Source organism: Leptinotarsa decemlineata, unplaced genomic scaffold (assembly GCF_025532065.1).
Source record: "Leptinotarsa decemlineata unplaced genomic scaffold, Ldec_3_MD MMD2_tig00026374_RagTag_RagTag, whole genome shotgun sequence".
NCBI classification, from domain to species: Eukaryota; Metazoa; Arthropoda; class Insecta; order Coleoptera; family Chrysomelidae; genus Leptinotarsa; species Leptinotarsa decemlineata.
The window spans coordinates 3,762,761-3,786,403 of record NW_027412710.1 but is presented as its reverse complement, the minus strand read 5'-3'; the positions used below and the strand labels follow the sequence as shown (position 1 = coordinate 3,786,403).

General features: G+C 34.0%; 2 protein-coding genes across 2 annotated transcripts in view; both read left to right on the top strand.

Annotated features, from left to right (window-relative positions):
* serp (chitin deacetylase-like protein serp) overlaps positions 1-14,311 on the top strand; it is a 47,175-nt gene extending 32,864 nt beyond the window's left edge. The window contains exons 4-5 of the mRNA XM_023161753.2: positions 9,495-9,816; positions 13,146-14,311. Of these exons, the coding sequence (XP_023017521.2) occupies positions 9,495-9,816; positions 13,146-13,974 (1,151 nt within the window). The 3' untranslated portion in view covers positions 13,975-14,311. The remainder of the gene's footprint in view (positions 1-9,494; positions 9,817-13,145) is intronic.
* Positions 14,312-22,172: 7,861 nt separating this feature from the next.
* LOC141486829 (uncharacterized) lies at positions 22,173-23,208 on the top strand. Its single transcript, XM_074185399.1, has 2 exons — positions 22,173-22,373; positions 22,430-23,208. Exons 1-2 carry the CDS (start codon positions 22,194-22,196, stop codon positions 23,075-23,077), a joined length of 828 nt encoding a protein of 275 aa, XP_074041500.1. The 5' UTR covers positions 22,173-22,193; the 3' UTR covers positions 23,078-23,208.
* The last annotated feature ends 435 nt before the right edge of the window (positions 23,209-23,643 follow it).

Below are 23,643 nucleotides of genomic sequence, written 5' to 3'. Positions count from 1 at the left end.
TACTTCATTGGCGTAACAAGATAAAAATCTTTCTAAAAATTTTATCCTTCGCGTTATTCTACGTTTGTAGAAAAAACGACACTAATAATAGGAAAAAAGGTATTTGATACATTGAAAGTTTTATTATAACGCATCATTTAAATTATTTCTCGCTGTGATTTATTCGATTATTCGTTGTATTCCAAATATTTATTAAAATTCATTTTAATAATATAGTCATATTGTTGTTCAATTGAAGACCTATTCATTTTGAATATAGAATAAAGAAAATAATTTCTATTGAGTTTATTATTTGTTGAGACCATTATCAAGTGAAAATGGTTCAATAAACGGAAACCGGTCATAACAAATAATAAATTTAGTAGAAATTACAGCTAACAGACTGAGTCATGGCCGGTGGCAGAAATCGTATCTGCGTATGACAAAGAAAGTATTAGGAAAAAAGGAATAGAAACTTTCGTTTGACGTAGTATGACTCGAATAATCTAATAGATTTCCACACATCTACTGCACATCTTTAGGGAGGGGCTTCTCATCGGCCATGACTCAGTTCAGCAGCTGTAGACAACAGTTATTTTTTTTATTCTATATCGTCAATCCTCATGTTGTACTGTGAATGGGACAACTTGAAGATTAATTTTATTAGAAATTTAAAGATTACTTCAAAAATGAAACATTTGATTTAATTTAATATTTGGAATAAATCAATTTTTACGGACTTCAATAATTATTAATTGTATATACTATTACATATTGAATAAAAATGTGAAAATTCATATTTGTTCATGATGTGAATAGATAATACATACCGTCAACTAACCTCAAATTCTACAAACGAACTAAAAGTAATATGTAAAAACCACTTTTATCACTTATGATCACAGTAAATTATCGTTAATTCAATCAATTGTTGTCACAACGATATATTATTTGAAAAAATATATATTTATGTATGTATGTATGTATGTATATTATGTAAAATGGATTAACGAGGTCTCTCAGTCAATAAATCAAAACTCTGTTCCACTTTGCCAAGCTTTTGCTTCTAATGGAAAGTTTCTTCAGGGCATCAAAAATAAGTAAAAAACAATGAATCGAATATATAAATTGACTAACGAAAGTTTAACAATAATGGTTTTAAAAATCCTTGAATAAATATCGTGAATACATGAATATTAATGGAGTTTTATCCCAAAACTAAACCGTTATTTTAACACCTCGACACGTGTTTCGATCACCAATTGATCATCTTCAAGACGAAGACTGAACTAAAATGAAGGTTTGGTGCTGGGATAAAATCCAGTAATATTCATTACTACACGAAAGGTTCCAAACAGTGTATCACAAGTACATAATGATCGTGAATACAGTTGCTACTTCTCACGCTAGCTGACTAACTAATTTCAGGGACTTCCTCTCCTATCGCGACAGAGGACGGTTGTGCCGATAACGACCTTTGTCAACTTAGGTGGCAGCATTGCCTCGAATACGACACCTGAACCCTCTGACGAAGCTTCTGTTCATTATGGACAGGAGGAGTCTGGCCAAATGCGCTTGATTGAGAAGCAACGGTCATATAAATAAAAGAAGAAGAAGCTCACTTCGAAGTGCCGGTCTTTTGTGACGGTGTGCGCGCGCATTGTAAAAATTTACCCTCATATTTTGCCCCAACGCGCCAAAAGAAATATAACCACACAAATTCGAAAAATCTGATCATAATGTGTAGGTTTTCAACTGAGTGTCTAACAAATTATTTGCTGCTTGTGGGTTAGTCATGCTATGGCAATGCCGCCTCGCTTTTATCAATATTTATTGCAGTTGCAGACACAACATATGGCACAAAACCTACCGACCACGATTATTAAACCCGAAAACGGTGATTCATTGTTCCATTCTATATTATTTCTATCACTTTTCTACGAAAGTGTAGAAAGCTGTTAAAAAAGCATAGAGTGGTCCATATTTTGCACACAGATAAAAGTGCAAAATAGGTGCTGTTTGGACAGTTCGTTCCACCAAAAATGTAACACTGAAGACAAAGTGGCAGAGTGTTAAATGCGTGAAAATTTGGAAAAAAAGCGCGACAAGTGCGCGAAGATATTGAAAATACGCAGATTTTGCGCCTTCTTGGCGACACTGAACATTGCGCTGTATTATCTTGACGAGCGACGAGAAATAATCGGACTGCATTCCATTTGTCACTAGGCATGGGAAAGGAGGAAAAGGGAAAGTTAAGCTGCAAATTTTTGCGATTACATGACTGTTGTGAATGCGCGTCAATACACCAATATTACACCTGATGGCATTCTTATACTATCCCATCTTACTTTTGAAATGTCTGTGTGTGGTAGGATAATGTATAGCTACTTTCAAGGCCACAATAACAGTACTTACCGGATGCAGATCATACGTCACAACTTATTGGATTAAACTGCATGGCATATGTTTCTGTCAATATCACCAAAAAATGGATTTGAAATTAACAAATTGATTCGTTTTGAGTGATAGCTGGGGTTCAGTAATAGCAAAAGGAGTATTCTCTTTTGATAAAATAACCATTTTACCACTTAGTTTGTTCGATTGATGACCTATTTATTTTAGGGAAATTCATAGATAGGGAAATATTTTTTTTCCAATTTCTACTAAGACTTTCATTCGTTACGACCGGTTTCAGTTCATTAAACCACTCTCAAGCAAACTGACTGCATTAAACTGCGTCAATTTACTTGAGACGCAGTTTGACCATTTTTAAGAATGGTTTAATAAACCGAAACCTTCATTCACTATTTAGGGATTGAAATGCTCCCATTGTTCTCTGTAGAGTGCGGAGGTAAATGCTAAAGAATGTAACTTTTTTAAACGGTTTTATTTAGCTTACCCTGTTTATTTCTTTTGGTCAAATTTAGTAATTGATCTGCTCTTTGGTAAACACATTTAGTTTTGATGACAATACAATCTAATAAATTCTATATCATTTTAATCCAAGATGGTACCAGCTACAAAATGGCGGATTATATATTGTTTGACAACTACCCCAATATAGGTATCAAATGATCGGGCTGGACTAGTAGAATAGTAGTACACTTTGAGAAAGATGCAGAGTCAAGATGGTCGTATCTACAAAATGGCGTTTTACATATTTTTCACAACTACCTCAATATGGGTATCAAATAATACTATAGTTTGTACAGGTTCCGTGTTGGTTGTTCGTCATATTCTTCTGGATGTAACTTTGAACGTCCATATATTGCCTGCCTCCTGTGATTCAGTGCCTCTCATTCACATAAGATGTGTAGAGCTGTTTCTATCCCTTCGTTGCATAATCTACAGCAGAGGTCTCCGTTGTACATCCCCATTTTATTCAGATATGCTCTAAGCGGACAATGACCGGTTAGTAACCTTGTAATTATTCTGAGCCGATCCCTACTATATCGAAGTAGTTCTTTGGTTCTTTTTTCGGACGGTTCCCTAATGAAGGTTCTACTGTGTTTGTTGCCAGGTACTTTGGCCAGTACTCTGTATGCTTCTTATTGGTCCATGTCCTAATCTGGTTTCGTACCAATGATTTTGGTACCCCCAGAGCTGGTTCAGGAAGTTGATGATCCGTGTCTAGCGCATTCATCAGCTTTATCATTACCTGAGATTCCTGAATGCTTTGGCACCCAGTATAAAAATAATTTGTTCCTGTTTGCAAGTTCATTCAGTTCTTCATGGCATTCCCAGACCAGTTTTGATGTCACCTTCGGGTTTGTCAGAGCTCCTAGTGCGATGTTGCTGTCTGTTAAAATAATGATCCGCTCATTTCTTTGAGGTCTCAATTTGATAAGCCTTGCAAACTGCAAGGTAGCATACACTTCCGCCTGAAAGACGGATGTGTATAGTCCTAGCGGATAACTCTAGCTCAAATTACTATCCGCTCGGTATATTACAGCTCCCGTTCTATATTTGGTCTTCGATCCAACTGTATACAAGGTGTTTTTTCCAAACATGTTTTCGGGATGACTAATGGCCTTCCACTCTTCATGGCTTTTGGTTTTGGCCGTGAAGTTTGTGTTGAAGGTGTACTTCGGTGTCATGTAGTCCGTGCACATATTCAATATGTGCTCCTCCACATGTTTCAGATTTTATGTTCGGTCCGATCTTTTGCAGTTCGGTGAGTTTTCCAGTCTGAATTGGCCCATCCTGGCCTCCCCCATTATCACAAAGTGTGAAGGAGGTAGATTCAGGAGTGTCTCCAATGCAGCTGTTGGGGTAGTTCTCATTGCTCCCGTTATTCCCAAATATGCAAATCTTTGCACCTTGCCTATTTTGTTAATAGCGGTCGCCTGCTTCATCTTTGGCCACCAGACCAGAGATGCGTCTGTTATCATGGGTTTAACCACCATCATGTATAGCTCATATACCATGTCTGGTTTTAGCCCCCATGTTTTTCCATAGGTGCGTCTGGCGAGCATCAGTGCTACCTCCGCTTTCCTCTTTATCCTGTCCAAGTGTTGGTTCCAGGTCAGTTTGGAATCTAGAATCACTCCCAGATATTTAACCTCCCCCGACATTTGTATTTCTTCAACTCGAAGTTTCAGAGGTTCGAGACCCTCCGTTTTAGTCCTCTTGGTGAATGCTACTATGGTCGATTTGGATGGACTTATGTTGACCCCTTCTTCTTCGGTCCATCTTGTTGGAGTTTAACAGACCAAAACATTTGAAAAAGTGTATGCCCTTGAGAGTATTGCTGAAAAGTATGGACACACCATACTGACTTCCCCCTATTTTTGTGTTTTCAATTCCATCGAGTTTGAAACAAAGCATCAAGCGTAAACATAATTTTTCAACATTTGATAAGAAGGTAATAGAGCTAATTAAAGAAGGAGTATCTAATATTACCGAAGAAGATTGGCAGAAAAGGATTAACAAAGTAATTTTAGTTGAGAAAGACTACATAGAGATTGGACACTTCCATATTAATGGTGGAAATAAATTCATTATTAATTCAAATGACGACAGTGATAGTGAAACAGATAATTTGGAAGAGGAATTATAGAAAGCTTTCGAAGAAAGTTAGTACATATATGTATATATTATATATATAAAGTTGAGAATCTTTGCGACTGGAGAAATGTACAGTAGAATGGAATAACATTTGTCAAACCAAAAAATCCATTAATGTTTAACTTTTTTCGTCGATTTATATGTTCAATTAATTGTTTTTTACTCATTTTTACTGCCCTGAAGAAGCTTCCCACTAGAAGCGAAAGCTTGGCAAAGTAAAGCAGAGTTTTTGATTTTTTATTTTTTGACTGAGAGACCCCGTTATTCCATTCCACTATTATACATAATATATATATATATATATATATATATGTATATATGTGTATATATATATATATATATATATATATATATATATATATATATATATATATATATATATATGTATATATGTGTATATATAGTGTATGTATATATATATATATATATATATATATATATATATATATATATATATATATATATATATATATATATATATATATATATATATATATATATATATATACGAGTAAGTAGTATTTAGAAGTATTTTCAATTGTCACCCTGTTATTTGAATCCCTACTTTCCCACTCGCCTCTATAAACGAGTTATAGTTATTGTGATTTTCATATAATCAGAAATGATTATTGAATAACAAAATTAGTAAGCCCCCTGACTGAATTATTAAAGGGGGGCTGTTGGAAAGTAGGTTGTACTATATCGTTTACTTGAACTATACATACTATTTGAAATATGAAAGAGTATATGAATATTTCAAACATTTATCAGTGACATTGGATAATTCCCATCGAAAGAAAAAATCAGTCATTCATAAACGTAATATTTCATTGGGTATTTTGAAAAGTACAAAATAAAATGCAAATACTGTAAAAAAAGGTTGCCAAACGAATCTACCAAGACTATATGTTGTTAGTTATAATTTCAAATTGAATTTGTTTCAAATTTACGTGTCACGTTGATTTGGAATTCATTCTCTCTTTAAAAAAAGGTTTTTTGCGTAAATAAAACGTTTCGAATTAAATCAAATTAAACTGTTAGAAATACATTTTTAAAACGATTATATTAAACACGATCTATCAAAGATAATTATCCACCAAAATGACCAGAAACCAAACCAGTCATCTGTGATTTTTGCATACTTCATAAGGAACTCATTATTCGTTATCTCACGCGAAAGTAATCATTAAGAAATCACTTTCGATGTCCTTGGTATCTACATCCCATCAGGCGGGAGCGCCGCTTCTTTACCGGCAACTTTCCAATTCAAGAATGTAGCTTGCCTCTCTATTATGCATCTCGTTATTATGAAATGATCGCCCTTTACTATTTTTGTGACCTTCAAAAAGTTTCACTTTTTTCAAACTCATATGCAAAGTTTGAAAACTCTGTGACGCGAATGAACACGAAACCACTCAAATATAATGTGCGTATAGATACAATTGCAAAGAAAGTGAAGATTTGATAATATTGTACGTGAGCAGATCAGAGAAACAACTTTCTCGCTTAACAGAGTTCTTTAAAATGACCTGTTTTATAGGTTTGATATTACGTGATACTTATTAGGCTCGGTTCAAACGTTTCTTGTCAACTTGCACAAACACTGCTGATTAGTGTAATACGATTATTTGTATACTTTTTTTTAAATGAATTATTCGATTCGTTATTGGCATAGTTCAAGTAAACGATATATTTCCACCGTTAACATGGAAGTGCCCAATCTCCATATGGTCTTTTTCAACTAAAATTACTTTTCTAATCCTTTTCTGCCGGTCCTCTTCAGTAATATTAGATACTTCTTCTTCAATTAGCTCTATTACCTTCTTATCAAATTTTGTAAAATCATTTTTACGCCTGACACTTTGTTTCAATTTTCCCCAAATCAACTCGATGGGATTGAAAACACAAAAGTAGGGGGGAAGTCTTAGTCCATACTTTTCAGCAATGCTCTCAAGGGCATACACTTTTTCAAATGTTTGTGTCTGTGAAACTTCAAATAGTTGGTTTTTGGTATAGTAATCTTCAAAATACAAATTGTTGTCCATTAAAAAACTTTGTATTTCATCTTTCCTCGAATTTTTATTCGGTACTTTGATGGGCTGTCTGTCGCGAATGATAGGAGGCGTTGTCAAGAACTTTTACACTATTCGCATCCAAATTTGGGATCAATGGTTTTCAAACCATTTCTCAAAAATATCAGCTTCCATTTTCTTATGATAGTCAACATTGCAGTCCTCAGGTTTTTTCCACATAATTTCAAAGAATTCGGAACCCATCCTTTACTTTCTTCGCAATGCACAATAATTAGTCACCGTCCTTTGTTTGCAGGCATGTTAGGCGTACACATTCTCCATTTTTTTATCGACCTTCTTTAGGTAATTGTTACCTTCTACAATCTTTTACGTTTCGGAGGCCAAAATCTGCCTCCGTCTTCAGAAATGGACAAAAAATTCGAATATATTCGCAGTTATTCCTTTTTTGATAGCTCATTTCTTTACTTCTTCGACAGATTTTGGCTTCCGAAACGTAACAGATTGTGGAAGGTAACAATTACCCAAAAAAGGTCGATAAAAAACTGATTTTTTCCTCCACAAAAAATGACTTTCGTTGAATACATTCTCCATATTCTCGAACAATATAATTTTTTACTAATATTCGTATCAGTCTTTGGAAAAAGATTAAATTAAAAGAAAGGAAGAGATATTTGGTGGAATATGAATTTTTTTGAGATATGTTTTCAACAAAGTATTCTCTAACTTTTTTTCAATTTATAGTTCAGGTATTCATTTGAACAATATAATTTTTTATTAATATTTGAATAATTTTTTGGAAAATATTAAATTAAAAAAAAGAGATATTTGGTGGAATATAGATTTTTTATGATATCTTTTCAACAAAGTATTTTCTAACATTCTTTTCAATTTATAGTTCAGGTATTCATTAGAACAATATAATTTTTTATTGATATTTGAATCATTTTTTGAAAAAAATTAAATTCGAAAAATTGTAAAGAGATATTTGGTAAAATATAATTTTTTTTGTGATATCTTTACATCAAAGTAATTTCTAACTTTCTTTTCGATTTATAGTACAAGTATTCATTTAAACAATATCATTTTTCATTATTATTTGAATCATTTTTTGGAAAAAATTGAATTAAAAAAATACAAAATAATTTTGATGAGAAGTAATTGAATTAAAAATAAGATACTGAATATAGAATTATAGAGGCCATCAAGTTTCCTGAAAAGCCATAGTGTTTTCCAATACTCCATTCTTGGGTTTCTTTTGTAGATTCACGAAGAAAGTCATACCTAGCATTAGGTTGTTTAAAAATTTTGTCCTTTTTAATTAACACGCTTTTATTAGCTTCACCTGTACGTATGTTTGTTTGTTTGTAACTCTCAAGCTGGGGATCAGTATTTGACAGAGTTATCGACATTATTGCTTGATCTATTCGCGGGCAGATGGCGCTGCACGTAACCTCTTTGATATGTTTCGAACTTACTTTGCATGTATTTCTTCATTTGAAAAAAAGTCATTTTTTTTATTAACACGCGCTCCTGCTGCCTTTCTTGTACTTGGTAGCTAATTTTCAGGCTCCTTCTCCGGAATCGGAGAATATCAATGGTCATTTTTCTAAACAATATACGGCTGATTGATCCCAAAGTTTAGATAAAATGAATATATTTTAAAAAGACTAAAAAACACGCTTTTACAGCATACGAAAGTAAAAAATGAAAAATAAATATAGTTTAAAAAAAGTAAAAAACACACTTTTAAAGAACGTCGAACTAAAAAGTTAAAAATATTTTTTTTTATAATCTTGAAACAAAAAATACTAGTATTATTGTGAAAAAAACATGGGGGCGCTATATTTTTAACTTTTTAGTTCGATGTTCTTTGAAAGCGTGTTTTTTAGTTTTCTTAAACTATATTTATTATCATTCAGCTTTGAACTGTAATATCTCAATAGATACTTATTCAATGTAATCGTAATGAGCGACATTTTTGAACCAGGGCATTTTTGCCAATGTAACACAAGTCGATTGATCCCGTTAGTATAAAGAGTGTGTGCTCGGGATTCGACGAACTCGACGAAGGTTATTTTGCCTGGTATTGATTGGCGAAAGTTCTACTGGTGAGAAAGATAGTAGTCGGTTGGTGAGAGGTTCAAGTCAATTCGTTTATTGTTTGGACGGTGATTTGTGAAACGTGCGGACGGGTGTTGTCGTTGAACAGAATTTTTTTTGTTGACCAGTAACGGCCGCTGACGCAATTTCCGGTACATACGAAACTGCAACTGCATGAACAATTGTTTGAGTTTGGTGATTTCATTCATCATAAATAGTATTTCAGGAACATGTTATTTATATGATGCGAATTAGAATTATTTTTCCATAGAGTAATTGAATATCAGATTGATGATTCCTTTCTTTTTTTTTCAGATATCGACAGCGACCCCAATAGTGCCCCATCATGCGATCCATCAGTATGTAGCCTCCCAGATTGCTTCTGTTCCGAAGACGGTACATCAATTCCAAACGACCTTCCAGCAAAAGATGTCCCTCAAATGATAACCATCACATTCGATGACGCAATCAATAATAACAACATAGGACTCTACAAAAATATCTTCAATGGAGAACGCAAAAATCCCAATGGTTGCCAAATAAAAGCTACCTTCTTTGTATCCCACAAATACACAAACTATTCTGCTGTTCAGGAGATGCACAGGAAGGGTCATGAGATCGCCGTACATTCTATCTCGTAAGTGATTCTTTTCTGATATCTCACTTATTAAAAATTTATAGGTAGAAAATCTAACATGTTACTTTATGGTGGTCACTGGTCACAAAATACCAATGTTGGAATTTTTTTGAGGGGACTCCCCTAGAAGCTGCCAGTTGGCTAAGAAATGAGATTGGTGAAGTTTCAGCTCAATTGGATAAGGTTAACCCGTACCTCATCAAGGTTGAAGTTTTAACTTCCTATAAAAATGTTTTTTATGAAATACGCAACAATATCAATGCTAAAATTTTCTTGAGGAGATCCCCTTAGAAGCTGCCTATTGGCTAAAAAATGAGATTGGTGAAATTTCAGCTCAATTGAATGAGGTTAAGCCGTGCCTCATCAAGGTTGAAATTTTAACTTTTTATGAAAATGTTTTTTATGAAATACGTAACAAATCAATGCTAGAATTTTCTTGAGGAGATCTCCTTGAAAGCTGCCATTGGCTAAGAAATGAGATTGGTGAAGTTTCAGCTCAATTGAATGAGGTTAACCCGTGTCTCATCAAGGTTGGAGTTTTAACTTTTTATGGAAATGTTTTTTTTATGAAATACGAAACAACATCGCAAGATTTGATATATCTGCTGTCCAGATTTAACTGTATTTATTTTCTCAATTGGTACATAAAAAGAGAGTAGTTAAAATTGTTTTCAAAGTAAATACAGCACAATACAAATTGAAAATGAAGGATTTAGGGGAACATAAAAGCAAAAAGCTATGGAAAACAAGAAAAAATAATGTTCAAAATTTTTTCGTATCGAATATAAAAAAGGAAGCATTATAATAGAAAGAAGTTATTATTATCACTTACATTTACAATCAATCATCAAATTGAAGTGGTAACGCAACTAGCAATTTTATATTTTATATTGGTTGTGAAAACGTTTCGGAGAGATAAATGTTTTCAATGTGTTTATAAAACAGCTATAAATTGAAAATTAGCACCGTTTTATAAAACATTGTAGTCTTTATTAATATTTTGTAAGGCCTTTCACCAACACTACAAAACAGTTTCATAAACATTTCGCCAATTATTACAAAACTTTTCACCAACTAAAAACTAACGAATAGGAAGGTAGGACCATTTTAATAATTCCACTTTTGTACTTATAAAAACCGTTAAAGACATTGTTTGTGCTTCTAAGATTGATACTTTAACTGCGAATGAAATTTTATTGACGAATATACAACTTATCATTAGTAAAATTCAAGGGCTTCACTCTTTTATTGAAATTTTTGGAAAAATTCTTAATTATCCAAAATTCACTCTGTCGACGTATTATTTTCTGGTCGCCAATCAACTCTGTTTGTTCTAAGTAATATAATCTTATAATATCTATGTACTTTTCTGCTGTAAATATCAGTATATGTGCAGTATTTCATATTCTCAGCTTATCTAATGTCAGTATTCCGAATTGCTATCATTTTAAAATGGCGTTTTTATATAAAATAATTTGTTATCAATAGCAAGAGTTTTAACGTATTTTAGCTTATATGTTACCCCTATAAAACTGTTAAGAAACAGAGTCGGACTACTTTCAAAGCTACATATTTCTATAAGAATGAAAATAGGATTTCTCACGTATTGTTTGGATAAATATTAACTGTCAGGATGTTTTGGCTAAGAAGCTCCTTTCATGGATTATGAAGGCTGAATTTCGAAGGAGTTTTGAGCTAGTGATTTGAGTATATACACTCATGGTGCTCCACTTAAATCCACGGATTTTGCTCATCAATAACCTTTTTCTGTTTTTAGCAAGAACAAAATTGAGGTACTAGGTTATATTGGTCTTCGTCTAAAACGAACCACTTTCCTTAATTGACCAATATTACCCGACGTTATTAGGTATATAGTTATTGGGACGCTAGTCAAATAAAACTGACAAATTATACTTCATTACACGACCTCAAAAATCAATGTCAGCTGATTTTTCTTAAATGCTGAATTTCACTCTTGGCGACAGCAAATACATATTAGTGGAAGCAATTTGATTTTATAACAGTTATTTTATTGTTTTGGAATTGTAATAAATATACCACACTATGAAACAATTAACGAAACTTCAACAAATTATTTGGCTGTCGGATTTTAGATTGTTCTTCAAGAAAAATTGATTTTCATCTGAATTTTCTATTTTATGTCTAATATTTTTATATTCAATAGCAGTTTTGTAATCAGTCTTGTCTAGCTTCGACCATCCAGTCTGAAACTTTTTAAAAATATTTGTGTGGGAGGCCAGTAGCTGTGCCCATTTTTAAATCGAAAACTGATTTGAGAATAATTTGTAAAATATGGTGACGACGTGCTAAATGAAGAAGATTTTTCTCTAATAATTGCTCAAACAAAACGCAAGTTCCGTATTTACCGCAGTGTTATCAAAACACATTGCCAATATTTTCTCAATTGCCCCCCCACTGTTTAACTGCTTAAAATACGGCTTAAAAAAATATATGTTCAAAATATGTTTTTGCGTTAAGCAGCTGTCGTACCACTACTAAACTTGTGCGAGCTAAGAACTAATGGGGTCTTACCTTTAACGTGTGATTCTTAACATGGGTTGGAAGATAAAAAGTGAAAATCGATCGTTCAGCCTGTGGCTTGAACTACCGACTCACACATCGGTCGATTGAGACAGCGAACAAAGCATCCACGTCGAACCGCCCGGCTACAGATTTTGCCTCAGCAATTCTCGTACAAATTGCAAGCTGAGGAACTGTTATTTATACCCACAACTAATCAAAACTGCTACCCTTGCTACATTCTATTTTATATGTAGTTGAAAAAATGTTTATTTTATGTTTAATTATATATTGTTTAATGATGTATCATGTGCAGAGGAAAAAAACTGATCAGAAGTGATTACATTGAGTATGTTTCTTGCTATTTTCCACTCATTTATTAAAAATAGCGACTTTAGGATTCGGATAATGTCAGGTCTTGGAAAATAATAGATATCTTGAAATGTAAACGTTTTAACAAAAAAGTGGTTAGAGTAAAACTTGAAGATAGCAACATTTTCGATGAAATGAAACAAGGATCATATTTCTCCCACTTTATCGGAGAAAAAACGGTGATTTCTAGCAAAAAAATTGTGTTTACAAATATAATTCAATAAGGCACGTTTTAACATTATCCATTTGAGCTGAAACTGTCCAAATCAAATTTTCTGGACAAACAGTAAATATCAGGGGGTTCTCTCCGATCTTACGATGTAACTATTTCTTCACCTTATACCTTATGACCACCCTAATTAGTTTCTTAGTTATTGTTAATGAATCATGTACTCAATCAACTAAATTTTTTCCAGACACAATGATGACGAACAGTTTTGGTCGAACGCCAGTGTCAATGATTGGGTCAAAGAAATGGGAGGTAGCAGAATCATCATAGAGAAATTCGCCAACATCACTGATAATAGTGTTGTTGGGGTCCGTGCTCCTTACCTGAGAGTTGGAGGGAATAATCAGTTCACAATGATGGAGGAAGAGGCTTTCTTGTACGATTCCACAATCACTGCCCCATTGAACAACCCACCACTATGGCCTTACACCATGTACTTCAGAATGCCTCATAGATGTCACGGAAACCTCCAAAGCTGCCCCACCAGGTCTCATGCTGTTTGGGAAATGGTACTGAACGAGTTAGATCGAAGGGAAGATCCAGAGAACGACGAGTACTTGCCTGGGTGTGCCATGGTGGATTCTTGTTCGAATATCCTCACTGGAGATCAGTTTTATAACTTCTTGAATCACAACTTCGACAGACATTACAACGAGAATAGAGCTCCTTTGGGACTGTACTTCCACGCCGCTTGGTTGAAGAATAATCCCGAGTTCCTGGATGCTTTCCTGTACTGGGTGGATGAGATTTTATCCAACCACAATGACGTATACTTCGTGACGATGACGCAAGTAATTCAGTGGATCCAGAATCCAAGAACTGTTTCAGAGGCCAAGAACTTTGAGCCATGGAGGGAGAAGTGCGTTGTAGAGGGAATTCCAGCATGTTGGGTACCACACACATGTAAACTGACATCTTCAGAAGTACCCGGAGAAACGATCAATCTGCAAACGTGCGTTAGGTGTCCGAATAACTACCCATGGCTGAACGACCCGACCGGGGACGGACTCTACTAATCCACCTTTAGTTCAATTTATTGAATGGTTCTTGTATGCAGGACTCCTGTATTTCGGGTACTACAGTGATCATACGTTACACAATTTTCGTATTTATTGATAGCATTTACCGAATGCGTGATCTTTCGTTATAAAAACGATTTTACTAGACTAGACTGCTGAATTCTCGCTTGGAAAACAAAGTGACTGTCACCGTTATGTAATATAAGCTCCTATTTGCTGTTGTAAATTTTTTATGTTCCATAGGCAATGATTGTAAAAGTATTTTGATTCGTATTAAAACATTGTTTCATCGTTGCCCTTAACAAATGAATCCAATAAAAATATTCGAATCTTAGTTTTACTGTGATATTTTATTTTCCTGAAAAACCTATTCTATGCTGAAATTTATTAGTTCGGACTCTTACTGTATAATATGATTCCACCATGATTCGGAATCTATGAAAGAACAACTAAAATTTGATACAAATCATTAAATTATAAAACAACAAAAATTAATTGGTGCTCCGGGGCGACGTCATTGATTCCAGAGGCGCATTTGCTTTTTCAGCTGCAGAAAAACCCGGAAAAACCTGCAGCACCACATCATCTGAAGATCTTGATCTGCCAATGTCCTCTCTTCTAGAGAATAGAATGTATGGCGCCTCCAGAGGCTCCAAGATATTGCCAGAGTATTTAGTGACACGACTATCGTCAAACTTAAACTAGTCCGTTTCGTGTTTGACCTAATCAAATCAATTCAAAATATACTTTATTGCCCGTAGATTTGCATCTTATTGACAAAGTCCAAGAAATACGATGTTAATAAGTATAGAAAAAATACTAAAACAGTATAAATGTATATATAAAAAAGTTCCAAAAATGTATGAATGTAAATATAAAAAAAGTTCTAAAAATGTATAGATTAAATACCACCATGTATAAGGTGATAGTACAAAGAATAAATTGCTTATATATTGCTAATATTTTGTTAAAAGGATTCACTAAAATACTCTTCCAAACTATAATAGGGTTTATCAACAAGTAGGTTCTTCACCGCCTTTTTGAAATGAATGTTGCTTAAATTTGCAGATCTTATTTCTAATGGTAAATGATCGAACAATTTACCACCATTATATTATATGGATATCTCTTCAAATAGAGGAAATAAAACACAAAGTCGAGAAGGTTGAGAGAGAAAATCAAAAACTAAAAAGCAAAATAGAATATCTCGAAAGAGCAGGAAAAAAAAATAACATCGTGATTTTTGGCATAGAAAGAAGAGGCAACGAAACACTGAAAGCAGAAGAAACCATAAACATCCTAAAAAATCTTTTAGATATCAACCTAGATGAATCGGATCTGAACAACGTGTATTCCTTAGGCAAATCTGGAAAAAGTCCGCTAAAAATTTAATTCACCTCTTTCCTCAAGAAGTCTATGGCTTTGAAAAATGCCAGTAAATTAAAAGGTACGCAAATTCACATTGCAAATGACTTAACAGTTCAACAAAGAGAAGAAGGAAAAATCCTCAGAAGACATCTTTATCTTGCTAGAGAAAACGAAGAGAAAAATTGTTTCATAAAAAACAAGTTGTTTGTTGACAACCAAATTTATACAGCTGCCGAACTAGAATCAACCCCTATCATATTTGAAGGGACCAAAGCAAACAGTGACCCAGGTACAGCATTGAATACACAAAAACAAACCCAGAAAGGAGAAAGTGAAGAAACACCCCTCAATATCCAAATTCCACGAAGAAAAACCGTTAAATATAAGGAAATAACACACAACCCTCGTAATACCACAAAAAACAGATACGACAAAAAAACCAATCAAGGAAAACGCCACCGAACGACCAAACACAAGAGACAACTCAACATCGAAGTAATCACCGCGTTTTCACACCGTTTTCCCAGATTGGGTCAAATCCCCTAATTAATTAATCTGTTGATCATACTCTATATTCTATTACTCTACTACTAATTCTATTACTCTATTACTAATTATAAAACTCAAAAATGGATCAGTATATACGCGATTTCAAAGTCAGCAAAATAATAACTTATCCATTGGAAGATATTATGGAACGCACTGATGTTTTAACTATCAATTCATTGAACAATAACTTCAAAATATTAAGCATGAATATTCGTAGCATCAATAGAAATCTTGATCTGTTTAAAATTCTTCTACAAGGGTTGAATTCAGACATAGATTGTTTGATTCTCACTGAAACATGGAATATTGTTGACCAAACTCTATACACTATTGACGGATATGACATGCTATACAATGAAAGTCACTATAATCAAAATGATGGCGTTGTAGTTTATGTGAAAACATCATTGAATTACACTTTTAACCGGAATGAAATTTATAATAATATTAACATAATGGACATTAGAATATCCACTACAGGTAGAAAAAATATAATTGTTACAGCAATCTATCGATCCCCAGATTCAGATGCTAGAGAATTCATAAATAGATTGAATTTATTTCTAGAAAACACCAAGAATACTGATGATATCTGTATATTTGCAGGAGATCTTAACATCAATTTATTAGATCCCGACCAAGATGTATGTTCGGATTATCTGAATACTTTGAATGAGCATGGTTATACAGGTTGTCCCTGGACTTCCTCTTTTCCTCTCGGGAATGTATAGATGGGGTCAAAATATCACCAGTACTTCATATAACTTTTTTTCCTAAAAGTCTTCGTAACCAAGTTACGGGTCCTCGAAGTTACAAAATGAAAAATGTTTTTCTTTGATAACTTTTCAAGTGAATATTCAAAATCATCCAAATTTTGGTAATTGACTAAACAAATGAATTCCGTCGATGAGCTTTCATGCAGGAGTCAGTTGTTTTGCTACAAAGTCAGGAACGGACTACCCCGATGGTCCACACCCCAAAACTTTGAAATGACAGATATTTTTCAATATTTTTCAACAAAATAAGGTTACTTGGACAATTTTATGAATAAAAGTACTCGTGTGGAAAGTCGATCGGAGCAACGAGTCTTGATAAAAATGTAGTTCTACTCGACGACATCAAACCCGCTCGTCCACCATTATTTGAAATGAATAATTATCAAAGCAGAAATAATAATGATAACGTTAATTCAACAACATTTATAACAGGAATAATACAAAGTATGCTAAAATGAAGTCGTAAACAAAAAGTACAGTACCTATATGGAAGTTTAAGTCACAATTGTGATAGCAGATATTTTTTCAAAAGAAATATCAAGTTCTGTAGATTCGTGGTGTTTTTAAACTAACAAGCTACTCTACTATGAAATATCGAATTCATTCCATATTTTGAATGTACATAATACGTGTGGAATAATCACGTTTCGTGTTGATCAGTTATCTGAATCTCATGAAACTCAACATTCGAATGTTTCAAATTCTTCTTCACAGCTAAACTGTTGAGGAGTTTCACTGATAATTATAATTTTATGGGAGAAATTCTTTAACACGAATCTAAATTTAGCTGAAAAAACGCACATCGGAAAAAATATTTACTATACTAATAAAAAGCAAACGAATGAACTACAAAAACGGCTGCACATGATCAGGTGAAAAATATCCAGGGAATAATTATGTTCCATTTCTTTCACAGATGTTGACAAAAAAACCTTTTAGAAAGTTTTGATAAAAAATGAGAAACTGGAATGCGATTTTGTTTTGTTGAGTGGTGCGATGTCATATGACTATCATTGTATTGTCAATATTCTATAGGATATTTTGAATTTTTTTGATATGGCCGAACAGTTTACATTCAATGAATATGCAGATATGCATGTATTTTATGGACGAGCATTTTGTAATGCTGCAGAAGCTCGTCGTCTGTATTCCGAGCATTTTCCCAATCGAACGGTACCGTCAAGAGAAACATTCGAGCGTGTCGATCGCAGCTTGAGGGAGACAGGTATGTAATAATTGATAATTAATTTGTACGTACCGTTGTATTGGAGGAAAATATTTTGGAAGCCGTCGCTGATGATCCTTCAATGAGCATCAGAAATCTATCAGAACAGTTCCATACATCCAAGTCCACTATTCATAGAATAATTAGGGAACAACTGCTCCACCCATTTCACATCCAGAAGGTACATGCCATGACACCTCAAGATTTTCCAGCACGACTGGAATATGCCAATTGGTTCATGGATAGGCAAAAAGAGGATATGACTTTTATTAATCGAGTTTTATTCACTGATGAAGCAGGTTTCAGTAGAGATGGAGTTATCAACTCTCATAATCTCCATATATGGGCCGAAGAAAATCCCCATGGGATATTGCAAACCAAACACCAACGGAAATTCAACGTGAATGTTTGGGCTGGTATCATAGGAAACCATCTTATAGGACCATTCGTTCTACAGGACCGATTGAATGGAGAACGTTATTTGGAGTTCATTCAGAACGATTTGAATGGACTTTTGGAACATGTTCCATTGCAAACCCGAAGAGATATGTGGTTTATGCATGATGGCGCTCCTCCTCATTTTAGTTTAATTGTGCGTGACCATCTGAACCATATTTTCCACAATAGATGGATTGGTAGAGGTGGGCCATATTCATGGCCATCGCGGTCTCCGGATTTAAATCCATTGGATTTCTTTCTGTGGGGGCATCTAAAAAGCCTTGTTTACGCTACAACTATTCACACAAGAGATGTATTGTTGAATAGAATAACATTACATTGTGAAGCCATACGAAACGACCCTGGAATGCTATTTCAAGTACAGAGAGGGTGTCTTCGCAGACTAAGAAAATGTATAGAGAGAGAAGGTGGTCATATCGAGCAGTTTCTGTAGCGGATTTTTCATTTCTGTTTGCTCTTGAGGCTCTTGAGTTTCGTTAGTTAAACGTGTTTGCATTATAAAAATTCGTTATGAACATTTTACCTATCATTTCCATTTTCCTTAAAAACTAATATTTTCGAATAATGGTAGACATCTCAGGGTAAATGTTGTTGAATTAACGTTATCATTATTATTTCTGCTTTGATAATTATTCATTTCAAATAATGGTGGACGAGCGGGTTTGATGTCGTCGAGTGAAACTACATTTTTATCAAGACTCGTTGCTCCGATCGACTTTCCACACGAGTACTTTTATTCATAAAATTGTCCAAGTAACCTTAATTTGTTGAAAAATATTGAAAAATATCTGTCATTTCAAAGTTTTGGGGTGTGGACCATCGGGGGTAGTCCGTTCCAGACTTTGTAGCAAAACAACTGACTCCTGCATGAAAGCTCATCGAAGGAATTTATTTGTTTAGTCAATTACCATAATTTGGATGATTTTGAATATTCACTTGAAAAGTTATCAAAGAAAAACATTTTTCATTTTGTAACTTCGAGGGCCCGTAACTTGGTTACGAAGACTTTTATGAAAAAAAGTTATATGAAGTACTGGTGGTATTTTGACCCCATCTATACATTCCCGAGAGGAAAAGAGGAAGTCCAGGGACACCCTGTATATCTACAATCAATAAACCGACAAGGGTCCAAGCCAACAGTAGCACTTGTATAGATCACATATTTCTAAAATCTAGTGTTGACATTCAAGACCAAATAATATCAATAATCCTAGAAACATCAATAACAGACCACTATACAACTATTCTTCAAATTATGTTAGAAAATGAAACTCGTAATAACAACAAACTAAAAATATCAAGTACATTAATGAAAAAAAAACTCTACGATACGTTCAAAAGTATAAACTGGGACCCGGTATTCTCTTCTAATGATGCAGATTCTGCGACAAATATATTTATTGATATTATTTCTGATTCGGTGAATGCATGTACTGAGGAAAGAAAATTCAATAGGAGACATAAAAAAATTGCTCCTTGGGTTACTGATGGTTTATTGAACTCTATAAACAAAAAAAAATAAAATGAAAAAAGCTCTCCTAAGACAACCTGATGATACTGAACTCAAAATTGAATTCAAAATGTATAGAAATAGACTAAACACTATCATAAAAAAAACTAAATCAAAATATTATAAAGATCGAATAGAACAAAACAATCATAATACAAAAAAATTATGGGGAGTAGTACAAGAAATTAGTAAAACTGAAAAAACCCACAAATATATTGACTCCGTTTTTGACGAAAGTGGGCGGGTGTTGACAGACAGAAGAGATATAGCCAACGAATTCAATTCCACATTTTCAGGTATGGGTAGGAAAATGGCCAACAAAATCAAAAAAGATCCAGATTTTGTCTTAAGACAAAACTCGTTAGTCTTCACTCCGGTAGACTCAGCTGAACTCCAGATCATAATACGAGAACTGAAAAATAAAAAGGCAGTTTGTACTGACAATCTCAGAGCTGAAACAATTAAAATTATATGTTATCATATTATTGACCCTTTGAAGCATATTGTAAACAAATGCATTGAACAAGGTACATTCCTGTCAGCATTTAAGAATTCAGTAGTATGTCCCGTACATAAAAATGGAGATACTCAAGAAATAAGTAATTATCGTCCCATATCTTTAATAACCCATCTTTCAAAAATATTTGAAAAAATAATTAAAAACAGATTAGTCTCTTTCCTCAACAAATAAAATCTCATCAGAACATCAATTCGGCTTCAGACAGAAGACATCTACTGAAGACGCAAAAATTGCTTTAACAACAAAAATAACAGAAGCCCTCAATGAGAGTAGCCCTTGTCTGTGTATATTTGTAGACTTGTCGAAAGCTTTCGACACTGTTAGTCACCGTCTCCTTCTGCAGTCACTGGAAGATATTGGTGTCAGAGGAATCTGCTTGCAGCTCTTCAAAAGCTATCTACATAATAGAACTCAGTCAGTAAATGTTGATGGTGTACTCAGTGACGTAAAGCCGATTGACTATGGAGTACCGCAAGGTACAGTCCTAGGGCCTATACTATTTAATATATATATATATATATATATCAATGGATTGTTCTCATTGAGATGCTCCGGGGATATAATTGGATTTGCTGACGACACAACTATATTTTATAAATCTGATAAGTGGGAGAATCTGAAACTTGAAACTGAACACGATTTCGAAATTATAAAAAATTGGTTCGAGCACAAAATACTTACAATCAACACAGACAAGACTCATTACTTACCGTTTAGCTGCAGCTCACCTGGACTTCCCGATTTCCAAGAATTGAAAATAGAAAGCACCACTGAAAAATTTGTCATACTACCTGTAAAAAAATTAAATACTTGGGAATCGTCATTGACTATCGCTTAAAATGGGATCTTCACATAGCATACGTATTAAAGAAACTAAGAACCATACTATTCAAATTTAGAAAACTCAAAGAAAACATACCTGTGGGCCTGATGAGAATGTTATACCATGCATTAGTAGAAAGCCATCTACGCTACGGGATTCTAGCATGGGGTGGAGCTTTGAGGACGCACATAAACCAATTAGAAGTGATACAGAGGAGATTCATAAGGCTGATATACTCTAAAAACCTCAAATATCCTTCTAAAACGTTATTCTGAATCACAGATTTTAGACCTGAGGCAGTTATACTTCTTCATCACAAGTATCAAATATCATACTTCAAAACACTCCAACCAACTCCCTGTTCATAACTATAACACACGAATTAATAGTTATTTATGTATCAAGGGAATTAGGAGGGCCTTAATTACCGATGGCAAAGTTTACGTCCCGAGGGCCTCTGGCCCGAGGGACAGCAATTGCCTGAGGTTATTAAGGCTCATTAATTCCCGTGGTACATAGATAATTTTATTTCTGACCGATTTCAATAAAATTTTGTTCATTTTTGAAACGGAAAAATGTACCAATTCATTACCTTCCCGGTATATTTGAATCAGGTACCGTTGATTATAGTAGAGTTTTCTTGTTGCTAGGTTGTTGCTATGTTACTTGTTTATAAACAGAACTTTGTTATCAAGCTGTGTTTGCGGTGAAAACGTGTTTTCTACCCCAAATATAATGGAGGATATTTTGAAAAAAGCTGAACAAGCAAGAGAATCATCGAAAAGTGAAGCCGTATACCAAAAAGAATACAAGATATATCTGGACTGGCTGACACGGAAAAATGTTATGCCAAAAGATGTCACTGAAACTGTATTTCTGGCATATTTTCAAGAACTGGTAAGGAATTTTCTATGTTTTTCGGTAGATTTGGTAGTAATTGTGTTTATTCGTTTCAGTCAGTTTATTCTTTATGGACTAAATGGTCAATGCTAAAATCGATGGTGACTATACATGAGAAACGAGATATCACCGAATTCAATGAACTACAGGCTTTTTTGAAACGGAAGAGTAAGAGTTATAAGCCGAAAAAGTCTGCAGTTTTATCTCCTAAAGATGTTATCAGATTCCTAAAGGACGCTCCTAATGATATTCATTTATTGCATAAGGTAATTTTTTTCTTATTTTCCTTTTTGTGTGCATTTATTTCCTTTTTTTGTTATAGGTTGTTTTGATTATGGGTTATTTTGGAGGATGCAGAAGTCAGGAACTTTTGAATATGAAGATATCGGATATAGAGGACCGGGATTCCGTTATGGTAGTGAACGTACCGGAAAGTAAAACTGGTGTATCGAAGAAATTTACAGTTGTGGATGAAAAAGAGTTCTCCGCTTTGCCTTTATTAAGACTTTATATGTCTTTGCGTCCTAAAGGTATTGAACGATTTTTTTTGAGCTTCCGACAAAATAAATGTACATCTCAGCCAATTGGAAAAAACATGTTTGGGAAAATCCCCAGCAAAATCGCAATGTATTTAGGATTGCCAAACTCATCTTCCTATACGGGACATTGCTTTCGTCGCACTTCTGCTACTGCTCTAGCCAATGCAGGAGCAACTATGACTAACTTAAAAAGACACGGAGGTTGGAAAAGTTCCACGGTGGCGGAGGGGTATTTGGAGGATAGCATCGAATTGAGAAATAAAACGGCGCGTATGTTGTCTACTTTGTCATCAGAAGAGGCAGGTACCTCGACTGTAGTGAACAGAAGATCCGGCCATACAAAAGAAGAAATTGTTTCTAGTGGCGGAAGTAATTTTCAGGGAACATTTCAAAATTGTACATTTATTATTTGTAATGATGTGAATAAATAAAATATGGTTCAGTTTTCATTTCTATTTATTTTTACTTGTGAAAGGTAGAGGGAATTATAAAATCTATAATGTCCCAAGGGAGTTATGACCCTCTTTATTGATAGCGTAACTATGACGATATAAGCTTATAATATCCCGGTCAGAAATAAAAACTATTACAAACTTCCTTCTATGACTAAAACAACAACACAAAGATCGTTTTCTTACCTTGCACCAAAATGCTATAATCACATTCCGGAAGAGATTAAATCTCTGAAGAGCATTAATATGTTCAAAAAACGACTGAAATGCTTCATAAATAGCAACCCGAGAAATGTGATAAGCGAATTGTTAGATAAATAATGCTCACAGTCAGTCTGAGTTTACCTAAATCATGCCTCCTACTCTTTGTATCAAAATCATCATAATCGACTCCCGGTTAATTATATATTATATTATATTGCTCATTGTCATATGTGTGTGTGTAAATATGTGTATGTGGATGTATGTATATGCGTATATATGTGTATATGCGTATATATGTGTATATGTATATATATATATATATATATATATATATATATATA